Genomic DNA, 18,452 nt, shown 5'->3' with positions numbered 1-18,452 from the left:
CAAACTGATTATTTAGTGCGGCAACATTACGGCTAGCTCAGGCGGTGTAACACAGGGACCGTTTTATTCCTCCAACTGCCAGTATAAGTAAAGCAGTGACATTTCTGACGGAATGATCGGGTTGTTTGTTTCTTCAACCGGTGTGTGTATAAGCTACGTTAGTTTTTAAATGTTTGGATTTTTAAAAAAAATCTCCTTTTGTATGTTGATTTCTTGAGACTCGGTTGAAACGTCTCAATGGTATTTTTGCGCTACCTGCGTTTTTCTGTAAAAGCGAAGCTTCTCAGGCGATGCAGAGAATTTCGACTGAGTTGTGCAAACAATGTAATCAGATAAACCTATTTTGACTTGTATTTCATACACCGTATTTTAACGGCAGGCTACTGGGACGGAATTAAAAGTCGAGGCCAGTGCTTGTATTTCTGCAAATGGTTACTCAGGGTTAGTTTCGGTTCCGCGGCGCTTTACAGAAAAAACAGTTCTTAGTCATTGTTATGTTCTATTAACCAGCTTCCGAAGCCGGCTCTTGCTTTGTCTATTTACTTCTACAGGGTACAGAGAAACAACCATACAGTACTCCTCAAACGACCTCCACAAATTTCTATGGAAATTGTGGGTAATAGACAGACAGACCGACCTGATTGATTCATACTCTTTTGAATTTAACAGAAACATTGCTCTTAATACATAAGTAAATAGCACAGAAGCAAGCTTTGTGCGTAATTACAATTACATTTGTGATTCTGATCAGGTAAGTTTCCCTTAAGATTTCTCCAAAATAATAGGTTTGTCACCCTTGGCTGAAACACCTGCAGTGGCCTGCAGACCAATGGGAGTGGTGTTTGCCATAGCAGAGTGGGTCAAAATGACTTGTAGGTCAGAGTGCACTATGCTAAAATGTTTTAAAAGTCTATAAATAGTTCCAGCATTCCAGTTTCTAAATATTTTTGGTTTAAATCCCACCACTACATTAATATATCAGATTAGTCGCTGTCTTATTGTAGGAATTTGTGAGTTATGACATTAGTGTATGTTTTAATCACATTAAAATGTATAAATACATTTTTTTAGCATCATGTTGAGCATCTTCAAACTGTTGTAACAGTAACATTGCACATATAGTGCTCATTAGAAGCCCCTGCCTTGATGAATCATTGTGTTTGTATCCCTCGTGGAAGGTTAACTGGTCTTAACCTCAGTGGTCTCCTTAGCATGAATTACTTGTTGCAGGTCAGATTATTGTTTACCCTACCCCTTACAGTGGCAGAGAAAGAAAAAAATCAGGTAGCCACACAATTGTCGAGCTTTTCTCAGTTCTCATTCTCTCATCACTCTGACTCCCGTTCTGACAATGCTAGAGTACTTAGAGCATCACTTGAGGCTTCTCTTTGTCATTTCTTTGTGACCTCTTCCAACCTCTAGAATCGTCTGAGAGTTCTCGAATTCTGTCAGAGACCACGTTATGTTTTGGCCCAAAGCTCACAATTCCCTCTAAGCCATTCTATTTTGAGGTGATCTTAAAAGTCTACCACTTTTTCTGAGCTTTTGCGGAAGTTATTTGGATATTTTGTTGTATAAGAACAGGGCAAGGATACAGAGAAAATGGAAAGAACAGAATATCCAAAAGAACAAAGAGACCATATGCTGCGGTCTCTGGCATTCTCACTGCTTCTTGTTTCAGGTGTTTTTTAACAACCGAGTGTATGCTCTTCATACATTTGTGTGTTTAGGGAGGACCATTGTAGCATTGGTTAGCCCTCGGTTATTCTGAAAATTATTGGTGAGTTGATAGTTCAGGAGAATGAGCTCAATTGCTTGTCAAGGGTTTAAAGGGGTTGATTGTACTGGCATGTTTTTGGCTGCACTGATATTTCATTTGTATCAAAGCCAACCTGTTAGCAGTGATTTATTCAGTTATACTTTCACTTCTGAGTTTGTGCAGAAAGTCCTGTCTGATGATTCTTTGAAACAGGCAGTGTACTTTTATTTTTTCGTAGAATGTAGATGTCACTGGCATTTATTGCTAATCATTCTTTTTCTGAGATAGACACAAAAAGCTGGAGTAACTCAATGGGACAGGCAGCATCTCTGGAGAGAAGAAATGGGTGACGTTTCAGGTTGCTTTGAACTTTAGAGATACAGGATGTAAGGCATCAATGCTCCTGCTGTGGTTTGTAGTTGCCTTTAGTCCAGTCTATGCAGGAGCAGCTGATTTTCTTTTCTGAAGAAGATTAGTAAACTAGATGAGTTTAATGATAGTTTGATAAGTCTAGGATCACAATCATTGATCGTTAGTTTTTAATTCCAGATTCATTTAATTACTTGATTTCAAAGCACCTAGCTGATCATGTTGAATTCAGACTTGAGCCTCTCAGTTAAAAGCCCAGATCTGCGAATACCAGTCCAGTACCTTGCCTATTATCCGACTGCACCAAACTGTAGATGTGAGAAGGATATCAGATAGGATGTTAAAACACTGTTAAAATTGCTATTTATGGGAATTGAAAGTCATGTTGCCGATATCACAACAGTCTCTGCACGTCAAATGCATTGCATTGACAGTAAAGTAGCTGAGATCACTGTAGAAATGAAATCCCTTCTTTAAAGGTCTAGGCTCTGCCTCTTGTTGCCAGGCTTGTACTGCTCAAATGTGTGAATTTGAACATACTACAAACCCCACCGCAGGCTGCAATGAAGTATTTTAAGCTGTCATCTCGGTACTACATTAAGTGTTGGCCTGGATAATCAGGTCAGTTGGTGTGATGGAGGACGAATTTAACCAATAACTTGTTATTTATTTTCAGGTGAGTGTGCAATGTGAAGTATGCAAAACTCTTGCATTTTAATGAAAGTATTTCTGTGGTGGCTTTGTACAGTATTCTCCATTTGATATAATGCTTCTTTTCTATTCTCGCATCCATGCTGCTGTCTTCAGTTGTAGAATGGGTTGTGGGGATCATTAGCAAGGAATGGTAAGGATGTCACTGCTGCACCTTGGTCAGCTTTGAGGAGGCACCTAAAGTAAAATGGAAAAAAAACAGCACATGTTTACTTTCCAAGAGAAGAAACCTTGAATTAAAGTTGGTGTTCATTTTCCTTCGAAAGGTTCACGGGTCTAGTATCTGCCCCACCAGAATTCTTCCAGAAATTCTAACAAAGTTTGTACTGAAAAGAACCAAGCAAATGGTGGCGCAGCGGTAGAGTTGATGCCTTACTCTGGGTCGGTGATTTGAGTTTGATCCTGATTACGGGTGCTGTCGGTACAGAGTTCGTATGTTTTCCCAGTGACCTGCGTGGTTTTCTCCAGGTGCTCTGGTTTCCTCCCACACTCCAAAGACGTACAAGTTTGTAGGTTAATTGACTTTGGTAAAATCCAAAGTAAAGTATAATGATTACCGTCCAGTGGCTCTAACATCCACCATCGTGTAGTGCTTTAATACTAGTGATGGCCTACATTAACTACAGCCTCCCAGGCAGCTTTGATCCATTTCAGTTGCATATTGTCACAACAGGTCCACAGCATTCGTCTCCTGCCTGGCACTAAGTTTGTCTTTGGACCACAAGGCAATGTAACTCTAGAAAACAACTCTGCCATAATGACAATACCATAATAGCATACAGATGCATCTCCAAACTCCTGGATGTAGGAGTTGGCGACCCCCTTCTGTCACTGCATCCTCAATTTTCTGACCCACAGAACACAATCGGTGAGGATAGATGATCATCTCCCCAATAATTCTCAGCGCTGATGCTCGCAGGCATGCATTCTCAGTATACTATACTATATAATGACGCCAACGTAGCCATATTTGAATCTAACTCCTATCTTCACGTTTGCTGATGACAGCACTTTCATGGGTCAGATCAGGAACAATGGTGAGACTCAGTACAGGCATATAGAACTTAGTCACAGGTGTCAGGTTTGCAACCTCTCCCTCAAATTTAGCAAGTTGTAAGAGACATTTACTGACCAGGAAGCATGGTGGAATACGGAAGAATGGTGGAGTACTTACTCCCATCGGCATCAATGGTGCCAAAATGGAAATGGTTGAGAGTCACGAGATCCAGGAACAGCTGGATCCGGCTGGAAGGTTTGGCTCGCCTGCCATGAGGACCCTGGGAACCTGGCCGGCTCACCCACCCAGAGTGGAAGGAGTGGTACGAGGGCCGGTAAGCAGACCGCCTGCAGGAAGCATTGCAGTGCCTCGACGGTGGAGTGGGCCACAGGAGGACCATCCAACAGCCAGCAGTAGAGGACACCGTGGCTTAATACTATCTCAGTGTTCCACTGCTCGGTGTATACACCTGTACTGTATCAGAGATGCTTATCCGAGATGTATCTAAGGGCTTGTGTATAGTGATACTGTACTGAACTGTATACAAAAATGAATTTCAGTGTACCTTGGTACATGTGATAACTAAAATAAAGGTGTATAAAGTTATCAGGCTTTTAAATGGTCCTTCCTCAAACTATTGCACAGTTTATTCTCATCTCCCTCATTGCATACATTGGATGTTGTCTCTGGAACTGTTGTGCTATAATGCTGAGAGCTATAGTCTGCCCTCTGTGTCTTCGCTTACCCATTGTATTTGACTTGATTGTATGTGCGTATGGTATTATTAGGCACTTGCCGTGAGTAATTACTCAAGGTAGGCAGTCAGTCGGCTTTAAAAAAAAAAAAAATCTTAAACCGCGCATGTGCAGATTGTTGTTTCCGTAAAAATAAAAAATAAAAATAAGTAACATTTCAATTTTCCCAAGGCTTCTAAATCTCTTTCCTTTAATTACTGAATGGGTGGTGGATGATGGCAGGTGAAGAGATGGTGGGGAAAAAGGGAGCACAGCGGGACAAATTGAATCAGTTGTCATCTTATTGAATGACAATACTAATTCAAGGGACCAATTGGAGGGAGAGTTCCTTTCACAGTGTGTGGAGAGTCAGTGTCAGAGGTTAAAGATGCGGGGAGGGCAGGAGTGTTGAGAAGGAGGGGGTTGGGGATTATGTCAGTAACTCACTCACTCGCTCACCACTGCCGCAGCGCTCCGGGCACGGACATCAGAACTGGCTGCCACTTCCGGGGAGAGAAGCAGCTTGGATGGCAGCGAGCGGCCGCCGGGACCCGACAGCAGAACTGGCCGCCACTTCAGCGCCTTCTGTCGGCCCGCTCACCTCTGGCAGTGCTCTCCATCTGAACACCTCTCACCGGCTTTGCTCATGTCAGCAGCTTCCTGCAAATCCTTAAATTCCCACAGCCGAATTGCCTCAATTGGTCCCTCGATCGCGCAGTCGGAATTTAAGGATTTGCGGGAAGCGGCTGACAGGAGAGAGGTTTTCAGACGGGGAGCACTGCCTGAGGTGAGCGGGGACCGGCAGAAGGGGCTGTCCGGTCCCAGCAGCCACCCGAGCTAATTCACTCCCCCGAGCGTCGCAAGTGGGTTACTTGGCCCCGATCCCCTCCTTCACAACGCTCCTGCCCTCCCCGCAACTTTAACCTGGGCCAGACCCCTCAAACGCTGTGAAAGGAGCTCTCCCCCCCACCCCAGGAAATACGGTATTTAAAAACGTAAAGCACCAAGAAATATACTTACCACGTTATTAGTACACAAATAGAGCTCCAATCTTCTCTCTTTGTTTCCCAAGATACTTGGCACGTGCCTACCTTACCTACCCTGACGGCACGTGCCTGGGTATTATCTGATTTAATTGGATACCATAACCGTCAAAACTTTTCACTGTACCTCAGTATAAACAAGATAAACTATTTCATCATAACTTGTGCCTTGAGTGCTTGATGTTAGGCAATAAGTTGCTCATCACCAAGCCTCATATCTGTTCTTGTAGTGATGACAATCCAAATGATTATATATCCTCTGAGGATATTGAAGATTAGGAATTCTGATGTTAATAGCATTAAAGTCAAAGATATGTGCAGGGATATTCTTGTTGGACATAGTGATGCTCAGCACTTTTGTGGCATAAATGCTGCTCGCCACCATCAGACCATGGTGCAATGCCATTACAATCTAGCTGCATGTGGCATGGACTGTTTCATTTGCTGTGGAGTTTTGAATGGAATGAATATTGTGCAATTGTCATATCTGAGCTTTTGTTGAAAAAAAGTTTATTTATGAAATAACTGAAGATGGTTAGGCCTCAGTCACTGCTCTGGGAACTCCTGTAATTGTGTTCTAGAGCTAGAATAATTAATCTCCAATAACCACAGCCTGCATGTGAGGTATGACTCCAGCAAATGGAATATTTCCTCTCAATGCCCAATTGTACATATTGTACTTTTCCTCCTTTTTTTGGTCAGGACAAAGCTAGGTAATTTCCCAAATTATACAACTTTAGTTTGAGAGGTACAGCGTTGAAACAGTTTGTTTAAGAAGGAACTTTAGATGCTGGAAAATCGAAGGTACACAAAAAAACTGGAGAAACTCAGTGGGTGCAGCAGCATCTAAGAAGGGTTTCGGCCCGAAAAGTTGCCTTTTTCCTTCGCTCCGTAGATGCTGCTGCACCCGCTGAGTTTCTCCAGCTTTTTTGTGTACCAGCATGGAAACAGGCCCTTTGGTCCACGGAGTCCAGGCCAATCAACGACCACCCGTACATTAGTTCTATGTTATCCTACTTTCGCATCCTACACACTACAGGGAGAATGTACGAACTCCGTAAAGATTGTAGTCATAGTCAGGATTTAACCCAGATCTCTGGCGCTATAAGGCAGCAACTTTACCACTGTGCCACCCTCTCTATTTAGGACATGTTGGACCAAAGGCTGTTTCCATATTGTATAACTCAATTCTAATATTGGTTGCCTTGAGTGAATGCAAGTTATTGTATTGGAAGAGCTTGGCTTGAGGCATGGCAGGTTCCGGAGCGCAGGTCTTCAGGAATACAGCTGCCTTTGTGGTAAATGGTGATCTCAGCAATTTGTTGATACTATTTTGAATGACTTCTGTGATGGAGGGATATTAGAAAGAAAATGTGATGAATTATTCACTTGGAAGTTCAGCCTCATGCGAAGCATCTTTATTAGTGACAACAAGGATTAGGACGTCCTTAGAATCTCGTCTTCCAGGTGGCTGCTTGCTTGATAATCGCTATTTATGACTAGACTTGGCAGATTTAGAGTGCTCTGTCAATTCCATGCTATTTTTTTTGCTGTTTAACATGCACGTATAATCCTTTGGTTTGAAAGACTAATTTTTTGATATGTATCTCGACCTGTAATTACCTAGTTCTTGGATCCTGTTTACAAATTACAGAAAATTGCTAGCCCATTTATATCAGATTTACTTGCAAGACTGAGACGGATATGGCTTTTGCAAAATGTTTACTGAACAATTAGAAGTGCTGACATTTGTGAGTGCCTTCATTACAAGAACTGTAGTGAACATACAAGAATTTGCATTCACCCAAGGGAGCAAATGTTAGTCATGGAGTCTGCATTTGGCCCATATTCCTCTGAAACCTTTCTATCCATGTACCTGTTCATGTCTTTTACACATTGTGATTGTACCCGCTTGTATAACCTTTTCTATATTTGTTTTACATTTGGCCTTCTGGGTAATGTAAAAGATTTGATAGCACTATTATGAGAAAGTTTACCAATTATGCTGTATCCTGGTTAAAATTAACTTCTCGTTCAACATCACAAAGATGGATTGTCTGGAGATTATCAAATTGCTGTTTGAGGGATCATAATGTGCACAGATTGACTGCCATGTTTCCTATATTGCAATATGTCCACAGCATAAAACTACACATTGCCTATAAAGCACTTTAAGATGAGCTGAGGCTGTGGGAGATGCTATAGAACTGTAAGTTGTGTCTTTAATGAGTCTAGTCTTCCCGATCGGTTTGCTAATATTATATACTATAATTGGAATTGTGAGTGTTCTGAATTCTTAATATTATAGTTTAAAATTATGGGCAGCAATTAAGAGATTTAAGTGTTGGATTGTCATACATACTGACAAAAGAACAATGACATTCTTATTTGCAACAGCTTAACAAACCCGTAAACGCAATTCACACAGATAAGAAATGTAATAATCAAAACAAATTAAATCTTATGAAAAACATGGATCTCAAAGGTATTGGTTAAGATAATTAGTCTGTTAACAATGGGCATGTGCTTGAGCTATTTTCTTCAGTACTTTGAGATTCTGAAGTTGTCTGTATTGCTCGGTTGTTGACTGACACAAGCATTGCGTGATATTGGCAGAAGGAAGAACCTGTGCTTGCTGTTAAGTTATTACCAAATCTGTATAGTACTGATTTAAATCTCTCTGACATATTGTACTTTGATTAGTCTGCTGACTTTGTGCCGAATACTAAATGTGAAAAAATAATCTGGGGGTAAACATACCGCTGTTTATTCCAATTTACATGATTGGATCATGCTACAATTTGCAGTACTATATGAGAATTGTAATAAACATCTCGGATACAGGTCCAAATGAGATAAAACTTGAAAATAGTGGAGAGAGATTCTGCATTTGTCACAAAATACGTAGACCAAAGAGATACAGTACTTGGCTTTTCTGTTGGCTGTTATTTCTAGCTGATATTAAATTAGTATTTCCACACACAGACTGCTGTTTAGATTGAGCTAAATAGAAATAACAAAAGCGATATTCGAAAAGCAATCGTACAGGCTGAACACCGATTTTCTGGCACATTCAGAGCCTTTCCGGTTTATCTGTTTTTCGAGGCCAACAGAGGTCATGTGATAATGAGACAACAATACACCCCTGGCTAACACCCCTCCTGTGCACCTGCGAGCCCTTCTTCACCAGTTCACATGGCTGCAGTAATTTGTGTTGTAGCCTTTGGCGACAGAGCTTTCTTTGGGTCCTATCCCTCTCCTCCTCTTCCTTCCTCTCCTCCCCCCGCCGTCTCCTGTGCTGGAGTCGCCGACATCACCTTGGAAATGACAGCAGGTGAGAGACTGAACGTGTTCTGCTTGAGGGGGCACGCTGAAGAAAATGTTAGCTGCATGAACCGGTGAAGAAGGGCTCGCTGGTGAACAGGAGGGGTGTTAGCCAGTGACATCGGAGCTTAGTTTTGAAGTGAAACAACACAATGCTGGCATAACTCAGTTGACTGAATCAGTCTATGTCACCATCATGTCAATTATCCGTCTTCCCCAGAGATCCTGAGCCGCTGAATATTGAATTATGTGAGGTAAGGGAAACAAGTAGGGTAGCTGTGGAAACTATGAGGATCAAAGAAGAGGAAGTACTGACACTTTGACAAATATAAAATTGGATAAGTCTCCAGGTCCTGACAGGATATTCCATAGGACATTGAGGGAAGTTAGTGTAGAAATAGGGGCTATGACAGAAATATTTCAAATGTCATTAGAAACGGGAATGGTGCCGGAGGATTGGCGTACTGCGCATGTTATTCCATTGTTTAAAAAGGGATCTAAGAGTAAAAGGGACCTAGCAATTATAGACCTGTTAGTTTAATGTCAGTGGTGGGCAAATTAATGTAAGGGATACTTAGAGATAATATATATAATCATCTGGACAAACAGGGTCTCATTAGCAACAGTCAACATGGATTTGTGCCTGGAAGGTCATGTTTGACTAATCTTCTTGAATTTTTTGAAGAGGTTACTAGGGAAATTGATGAAGGTAAAGCGGTGGATGTTGTCTATATGGACTTCAGTAAGGCCTTTGACAAGATTCCACATGGAAGGTTGGTTAAGAAAGTTCAATTGTTGGGTATTAATAGTGGAGTAGCAAGATGGATTCAACAGTGGCTGAATGGGAGATACCAGAGAGTAATGGTGGATAACTGTTGTCAGGTTGGAGGCCGGTGACTAATGGGGTGCCTCAGGGATCTGTGTTGGGTCCACTGTTGTTTGTCGTATACATCAATGATCTGGATGATGGTGTGGTAATTTGGATTAGTAAGTATGCAGATGATACTAAGATAGGTGGTGTTGTGGATAATGAAGTAGATTTTCAAAGTCTACAGAGAGATTTAGGTCATTTGGAAGAGTGGGCTGAAAGATGGCAAATGAAGTTTAATGCTGATAAGTGTGAGGTGCTACATCTTGGCAGGACAAATCAAAAGCAGTGATTGAGGCAGTGCAACGTAGGTTCACGAGATTAATTCCTGGGATAGCGGGACTGTCATATGAGGAAAGATTGAAAAGACTAGGCTTGTATTCACTGGAGTTTAGAAGGATGAGGGGGGATCTTATAGAAACATATAACATTATAAAAGGACTGGACAAGCTAGATGCAGGAAAAATGTTCCCAATGTTGGGTGATTCCAGAACCAGGGGCCAGTCTTAGAATAAAGGGGAGGTCATTTAAGACTGAGGTGAGAAAAAACGTTTTCACCCAGAGAGGCGTGAATTTATGGAATTCCTGCCACAGAGGGCAGTGGAGTCCAAATACTGGATGGATTTAAGAGAGAGTTAGATGGAGCTCTAGGGGCTAGTGGAGTCCAGGGATATGGGGAGAAGGCAGGCACGGGTTATTGATAGGGGACGATCAGCCATGATCGCAATGAATGGTGGTGCTGGCTCGAAGGGCCGAATGGCCTCCTGCACCTATTTACTATGTTTCTGTGTTTCTAAAATAGGATGTACATGGTAAATGGTAGCAATTGAGGAATGCAGTTGAACAGGGGGATCTAGGAATAACTGTGCACAGTTCCCTGAAGGTGGAATCGCACGTAGATAGGGTGGTAAAGAAAGCTTTTGGTGTGCTGACCTTTATAAATCAGAGCATTGAGTATAGAAGTTGGGATGTAATGTTAAAATTGTACAAGGCATTGGTGAGGCCAATTCTGGAATATGGTGTACAATTCTGGTCGCCAAATTATAGGAAAGATCTCAACAAAATAGAGAGTGTACAGAGGAAGTTTACTAGAATGTTGCCTGGGTTTCAGCACCTAAGTTACAGAGAAACGTTGAACAAGATGGGTCTTTATTCTTTGGAGCGCAGGAGGTTAAGGGGGGACTTGATAGAGGTTTTTAAAATCATGAGAGGGATAGACATAGTTGACGTGGATAAGCTTTTTCCATTGAGAGTAGGGAAGATTCAAACAAGAGGACATGATTTGAGAATTAAGGGACAAAATTTTAGGGGTAACATGAGGGAGGAACTTCTTTACTCAGAGTGGTAGCTGTGTGGAATGAACTTCCAGTGGAAGTGGTGGAGGCAGGTTCGATTTTATCATTTAAAAATAAATTGGTTATGTATATGGACGGGAAAGGAATGGGTCTTGGTGAGACCACACCTGGAGTATTGCGTACAGTTTTGGTCTCCTAATCTGAGGAAAGACATTCTTGTCATAGAGGGAATACAGAGAAGGTTCACCAGACTGATTGCTGGGATGGCAGGACTTTCATATGAAGAAAGACTGGATAGACTCGGCTTGAACACGCTAGAATTTAGAAGATTGAGGGGGGATCTTATAGAAACTTACAAAATTCTTAAGGGGTTGGACAGGCTAGATGCGGGAAGATTATTCCCGATGTTGGGGAAGTCCATAACTAGGGGGTCACAGTTTAAGGATAAGAGGGAAGTCTTTTAGGACCGAGATGAGAAAATCATTTTTTACACAGAGAGTGGTGAATTTGTGGAATTCTCTGCCACAGAAGGTAGTTGAGGCCAGTTCGTTGGCTATATTTACGAGGGAGTAAGATGTGGCCCTTGTGGCTAAAGGGATCAGGGGGTATGGAGAGAAGGCAGGGATGGGATACTGAGTTGGATGATCAGCCATGATCATATCGAATGGTGGTGCAAGCTCGAAGGACTGAATGGCTAATCCTGCACCTATTTTCTATGTTTCTATGGAGGGTTATGGTCTGAGTGCAGGTAGATGGGAATAGGGGAAAATAAGTGTTCGGCATGGACGTGAAGGGCCGAGATGGCCTGTTTCCGTGCTGTAATTGTTATATGGTTATATGATTATATTGTTAGTAATAATCATTGAACTATGTCGCTGCTATTTGCTCTAAATTCAAAAATAAGTTTAGTACATAAGCAAAGTACTGTTGATGGCAAACCTGAAAACGAGAAATTGTTGAAATACTTGAAGGGCCGAGATGGCCTGCTTCCGTGCTGTAATTGTTATATGGTTATATGGCTGCATCTATGGAGCGAAGGAAATAGGCAACGTTTCGGGCCGAAACCCTTCTTCAGACAAAGTATAGTTGATTCTTTCATGATGAAGGGTCACAACAGGAAAGATTGCTGGCCATTCACAATGCCATCTGTAGCCGCTCAGGGAATTTCAACTGTGCTCTCGAAAAAAACTTTCCGGATTATAGGGATATGCGGACCATCACTTCCCGGAAAATCGGTGTTCGACTTTGACCATGAATAAGTTTAAATGGGAGAGTTTCACCTATTGTGTGAGGAAAAAAATCTCGTTTTTCACGCTATCCTCAAGCTCCAACAGGTATTCAGGTGGGAAATTTGGGAAGAAGAGATTGATGATTCTGAAAGTAGATGGTGTGTGGACCAGTGGAACTGGTAGATAGCACATCATGCCCTTGGTAAATGTTCATCAGTCCGATTTGTTCCATATCCATTAAACAGGTCATTCTAGAAGATGTCACTCATAGGGATCAAAGAACAGGTTTTGAATTTCCATTACAGGAACTAATCTGTAACCCACATTCCAGTTTGATATAATGCATAGAATATTTTCAACTACAATTCTTCAAAATCTCGCCACAATTCCCTGACTTGTCTGCCAGGCACCGTCTGCACATTTCAGATATAAAAGTTGTATCTGTGTTTTCAATGTGATGATTTAAATATACAGCATTACTTTTAATTGTGTTAATCTAAGCCCTTTCAATGAAGTACAACAAGGAGGACTCTAATTTTAGTGGTTCTGTGGCAGTACTATCATCCCTGAGGTGGAAAGTAGTGAATCCTGGCTCAACATGCATATCGACTCAACATGTATCTCAAAGTCAGATTGCTTCATTGTTATGCGTGATTATGTTGGTCACTGCATTCCCCATGTTATAGCAGTGTCCTTGTTCCAAAAAGTCCTTCTGTAGCATTAGCTGTCCCAAGAAAGAGAAAGGTGCACTACAAATGAATATACAGGTGCACAACCTTTTATCCGGTGTTCCAGAAACCGAAAAGCTCCGAAAACCGGCCATTTTTTCCAGATGTCGTCTGCGCACCAAAGCTCGCGTTTGGCGCCAAACCTGACCCAAAACGACCCACGGTCAACCCAGGTCTGTACTACTGCAGCGGCTGCCTCCTCCCTGGAGACCGGGAGACGCTTAAACATCTGTAAATCATTGCTTAAATGTTAGTCAGTTAGTTCGGAGGGCTTTTATGTGAAGGGGGTGAAGGGGTAAACTTTAATTCTTAGTCCCCTACCTGGTCGGAGAGGCGGGGAGCGGTCAATGCCTTACCGGGTCGCTGTGCAGTAAGCTCCGCAGCGCTGTGGCCGGTTGTAGCTCCGACCCCGGCAACTCTACCCCTGGCTGCGAGGCGCTCCAAATCCAGCGTGGCCCGCGGCCGGACGCCCCAGCTCCGCACCAGCGGGGTGCGGGCAATGCCTTACCGGGTCGCCGTGCGGCAAGTTCCGGAGCGCTGTGGCCGCCGACACACAACATCGCGGAGCGTCGCTGGATTTGGAGCCGCGCAGCCAGGGGTAGAGTTGCCGGGGTCGGAGCTCCAAACGGCGCCGCCCGCGGCCGGACGGAGCCCCCAGCTCCGCGAGGTTGGGAGTCGCCGACCAGGTAGGTAGGGGACTAAGAATTAAAGTTTCCCCCTTCACCCCTACACCACCACCACCACATAAAATCCCTCCAAACTAACTGACTAACATTTATGCAATGATTCTCCGGGGAGGAGGCAGCTGCTCCAGACTTTTCAAGCCGCCCGCGCTACCTACCTAATCTACGCTAAAAATCTTCCATTCTGAAATCCGAAAATGTCCGAAATCCGACAAGTGTCTGGTCCCAAGGCTTTCGGATAAAAGGTTGTGCACCTGTATCTGGATTGCGTTTGTAATTAACGTTTGGCTTTAAAATTGTGCACAGTGTGTCTTGGAAGTATGTTATAATTGTGAAACTGGGTGCTTGCTGCATTCTGAAAGTATGGGAGTGCACAGTACAGCTAGAGTTGTGTTTACAAAAAAATGAATGTGATCACTCAATTGCATTGCTAAATCATGGGTAACATTTTTGGAATCTCCTAGTTTATTGACATTTAAAATGGTCACCACAATAAACCAGTGATTGTTTAAATCTCATCCATCCAGAACAAATGCATACCTTGAACAAAGAGAATACCTTCAATTTCTGTGGCTTCTTATATAATTTCAGGATGTCTTAAGATATTCTTCAGGCAATGAAGAACTTATTTGAAGTGCAGTCAATGTTGTAGGAAATACGGCAGCACATTTACACTCAAATAATAAGATTGATAACCAGATAATGTGTTTTTGCAATTCTGATTGAGATCTGGCCTGGACACCATAGAGAACTCCCTAGCGCTTCTAATAAGTAATGCCATGGAATTTCTCCTGTCTTGGAGGGCACCTGGAAGCAAAAGTTTCATACAAAAGAGTTCAATCTGGCTCATTTGATTATCAGTCTTATTTTTATACTTGAGTTTCCTACGTAAGTGGATCTGAACCAATAATCTGCCAACTGAGCTGCAGCAGAATGTTTGGAAAGTAATCGTTGCAGACAGTGGTTTTACACACCCACTTAACTGATTCAGTGTAACGAGTGTGTCGGCTGCTACGTTCACGTAAATTAAGATTAGCTGCAGAACTTGATATAGAAAAGAATTGCAGATGCTAGTTTATAAGGAAAATTAGATACAAAATGCTTGAGTAACAGCAGGCCAGGCAACTTTTCTGGAGAAAATAAATAGGTGACCAGTCTGAAGAAAAGCCACGACCTGATATGTCACATATCCATTTTTACAGAGATGCTCCCTGATCTGCTGAGTTACTCCAGCATTTTTGTGTCTATTTGCAGGACCTGGATATTGTTGTAAAAATTGAGTGTGATGCTGGAATGTGCTTTGTTGTTTTCATTGGAGTTCTGAGGCAATGTAGGAAGGTAAATATTGATAGGTCATGTTCCAATCAGTGTTGATGACAGGGAGTATTTCTAATTGCAATTGGGAACAAAATTGCTAATTTCCACAAACCATCAACCTCAATATTTTTCTCCAATTGTTTAACTGAAAATGACACAATTACAAATTTGGAAAAACCACCCTCCCAAGAGAAATTACATTTCATTTATTGGGCACTTTAAATATCTGTTTTTTTTTTCCTTATGTTTGTTTTTGGTATAAGTTACTCTTTTTACTTGTTAGGGACTCAAAGACTGAAAAAAATCAGATGGTAACAAACTGTAATGTTTAGCTCCTGCAGTTTACAACTAAAATATGATAACTTCAAATGGTATGTTTCCTTCAGTTACTGCTTCATGAATATTTCCAGCTGGGAAATCAAAGTTGGGAAGAAGCTGGTAACATTTTTGATTTTGAGTTCCGAGTCTAACAAGGAAACTGAGACAATGCCATCTTTTCAAATAGCTTATAAAGAACCATTGATTTGAAAGCTTACTGAGATAGCTACATAGAGTAATTAATTGTTTTGATTGTTACTCCTGTAAGTTCTAGAATCTGAAGTTCTAGTGCCTAGGTTGTACTCTGTTTAGTGTTCCAGCGCATAATCGTGTTGCAGTGTAAGGTGCTGTTTCCACTTTCACCAACCGGGAATGGAACATGAATGAATACTCTGTTGTTTTAATATTCTACCAAGATGAATGGGAAGCAGGCACTCCCAACTTGCAGTTTGCCATCTTTGATGGGCTCAGATTATGTTCTCAACACATTTCAAGTAGGAAGATAGCTCTTGCAGAAGTTGCATATTGTGCATTGCATTCTGTTTAACTGCAGCTAACTGGACCACTGATGTTGAAGTATGCTTTTGTTTACTTTTAAAGGCAATCGATGAACCTCCTTATCTAACAGTTGGTACTGATGTGAGTGCTAAATACAGAGGAGCATTCTGTGAAGCCAAGATCAAGACAGCAAAAAGGCTTGTGAAAGTTAAGGTATGTAACTTATTGATAACAAGAAATGTGGGGTTCAAATTTTTGGCTTTTGTTATGTTTCCTGTCTTTGTATTAGTGCCCAGGTTAAATGTAGTGCCAGAAATAGGAAGCATATGGATTAAGGTGGTCACATTAAAAGGTTTTTGTAAATTAGGGAAAGAAGCTGCAATCCTTGAAATAATTCAGACCTAATCAGTGATATTACATACTGCTGTGATGTCAGAAGAGAAGACATTTATTTCATTATTTTTGACATTTCCATTTGGACCTGTGTCTGTATCAATATAATCACTGTAATAATTTTATGTAATGACATAAAATGTACTTTGGATCCTGATATAAAGTTGTACTTTGCCAACAATCTTGTTTTGCTGCATGTGTAAATGTTTTCTGTCATCTGCTGAGTCATTACTTGTGGGATGCTGGTCGCCTTATGTAAATATGTCAGGGCTCACTTATGATTCTTAGTGTATAATAACTTTTCTAACTTATAATCTGCAAATAATCATTGTAGCACTTAAAATGCACAACTACTGTGACAGGGAAATTGAACCAATTTTGCATCATTTTCGGAAACACTTTTTTAAAACGATTTCAAATGATGATCCTAAATGGTGCAGCTGATAATAGTTCGACTATTTAAACTGTGGTTTTAAAACCTGGCAATATTTTTGAGGTCATTACTTTAATCAAGTTTGGTTAAGCAATTATCTTTGACCTAGTAAAATAAAATGGTTTTAGGCCATGAGAGTGTTTTTGTATTGAGAGATTGTTATAAGATCACATTGCAAAGCAGTCTTTAATGCTTTGAGAGAATATCACTGGAAGATAATGATTTATCACTGGATATAGTTCATGAAAATGAGTTGTTCCATTGCACTTGAAAGCTGGATATCAGCTTTTGGTCCTGACTCATCCAGGGCATGACTGGATTTCTCAACACTTCTCACTGCTGCCAGTTTCCTGACCTCTGAAGCTTTCCCACTTAGCTAAGTTATTGAACAAAAGATGAAGTGGCGCAGCAGTAATTTCTGAGGTAGTTACCAAAGTTAACAGTTGGAAACAAGATTTTAGAAAATAGGTTAAACTTGCGCGTTTGATTTAAAATGGCGCCTGGTAACAGCACCTGAAGTGCTTGCACAAGTAACTATTTTAGGGCTGAATTATTGTGATTGAGGCAAGATCATTTACAAGGTGTAGAGTAAATTAATTTGTTTTAACTACCGATACGGGAAATCTTAAAAATAATAGGAAATATAACCAGAGGAGTTCCGATGGGATCTGTGCTAGAAACTCTGTTTGTTAGTAAATTTGCAGACTATAACCAGAATTCGTGGAGTTGCGGTTAGTGAGGAGGGCTGTGAATGTGTACAGTGCGATATAGATCAACTACAGAAATGGGCAGAGAAATGGCAGATGGAATTTAGTCCGAGCAAGTGTCGGGTGTTGTACTTCTGGAGAGCTAGGGTGAGGAGAAAGTATACCGTTAATGGCAAGAACATTAACAACATTGATGTATAGAGAGATCTTGGGGGTCAGAGTCTTGAGAGTGGCAAGACAAGTTGAGTGGCAATGCAGGCATATGGTATGCTTGCTTTAATCAGTGGGGGATGGAGTATATGAAATGTATATGAAGCCATGATCCGTTTTTTAGGACTAAACATGGCTATATTTGGAGTATTGTGTGCGTTCTGATTGCCCCAATGTAGGATGAATGTGGACGCTTTTGAGATGGTGCAAATGCTGCCTGGATTAGAGGATAGAGGCTATCACGAGAGGTTAGAGAAACTTGGATTGTGTTTTTATGTAATTATGAGCGGTATAGATGCTAGACAAAAACTTGTTCTCAGGGTGAAAGTCAAAGGATAGAGGGCATAGTTTACAGTGAGCGGGGCAAAGTTTAAAGGGCAGGCTATTTAATGCAGAATGGTGGATGCCTGGAAAGCATTGCCAGAGGCGTTTACGAGGCGTTTAGATAGGCACATGGATATGCAGGGAATTAAGGGCTATGGATCACACGCTACCAGAGCGATTAGTTTAACTTGGTATCATATTCAGCATGGACGTTTTGGGGCAAAAGGGCTGTCCCTCTGCTGTGTTATTATATATCTGTGATCCATGCTGTAAACATTCAACAGAAGACAGCATCTATGGAAAGAGAAACGAGTGATCGCAAACATCAAAATAGGACGTACATGGTAAATGGTAGGGAATTGAAGAATGCAAGTGAACAGGGGGATCTGGGAATAACTGTGCACAGTTCCCTGAAAGTGGAATCTCATGTAGATAGGGTGGTAAAGAAAGCTTTTGGTGTGCTGGCCTTTATAAATCAGAGCATTGAGTATAGAAGTTGGGATGTAATGTTA

The 18,452-nt window shown here is 41.5% G+C and overlaps 1 protein-coding gene and 1 long non-coding RNA gene across 4 annotated transcripts in view; one reads left to right on the top strand and one right to left on the bottom strand.

The window, feature by feature from the left end:
* arid4b (AT-rich interaction domain 4B) overlaps positions 1–18,452 on the top strand; it is a 136,630-nt gene that overhangs the window by 1,464 nt on the left and 116,714 nt on the right. For all 3 annotated transcript variants that reach the window (XM_055635149.1, XM_055635148.1, XM_055635150.1), the window contains exon 3: positions 15,976–16,086. In XM_055635149.1, coding sequence (XP_055491124.1) covers positions 15,976–16,086 — 111 coding nt within the window. The remainder of the gene's footprint in view (positions 1–15,975; positions 16,087–18,452) is intronic.
* The window catches only part of LOC129696991 (uncharacterized), a 29,872-nt gene continuing 11,609 nt past the window's right edge, over positions 190–18,452 (bottom strand). The window contains exon 2 of the long non-coding RNA XR_008723429.1: positions 190–3,016. This is a non-coding gene — a long non-coding RNA (uncharacterized LOC129696991). The remainder of the gene's footprint in view (positions 3,017–18,452) is intronic.

The sequence above is a fragment of the Leucoraja erinacea genome, chromosome 5 (genome assembly GCF_028641065.1).
Source record: "Leucoraja erinacea ecotype New England chromosome 5, Leri_hhj_1, whole genome shotgun sequence".
Taxonomy (NCBI): Eukaryota; Metazoa; Chordata; class Chondrichthyes; order Rajiformes; family Rajidae; genus Leucoraja; species Leucoraja erinaceus.
The sequence above is the reverse complement of the archived record's forward strand: the minus strand, read 5'-3'. Positions and strand labels throughout refer to the sequence as shown.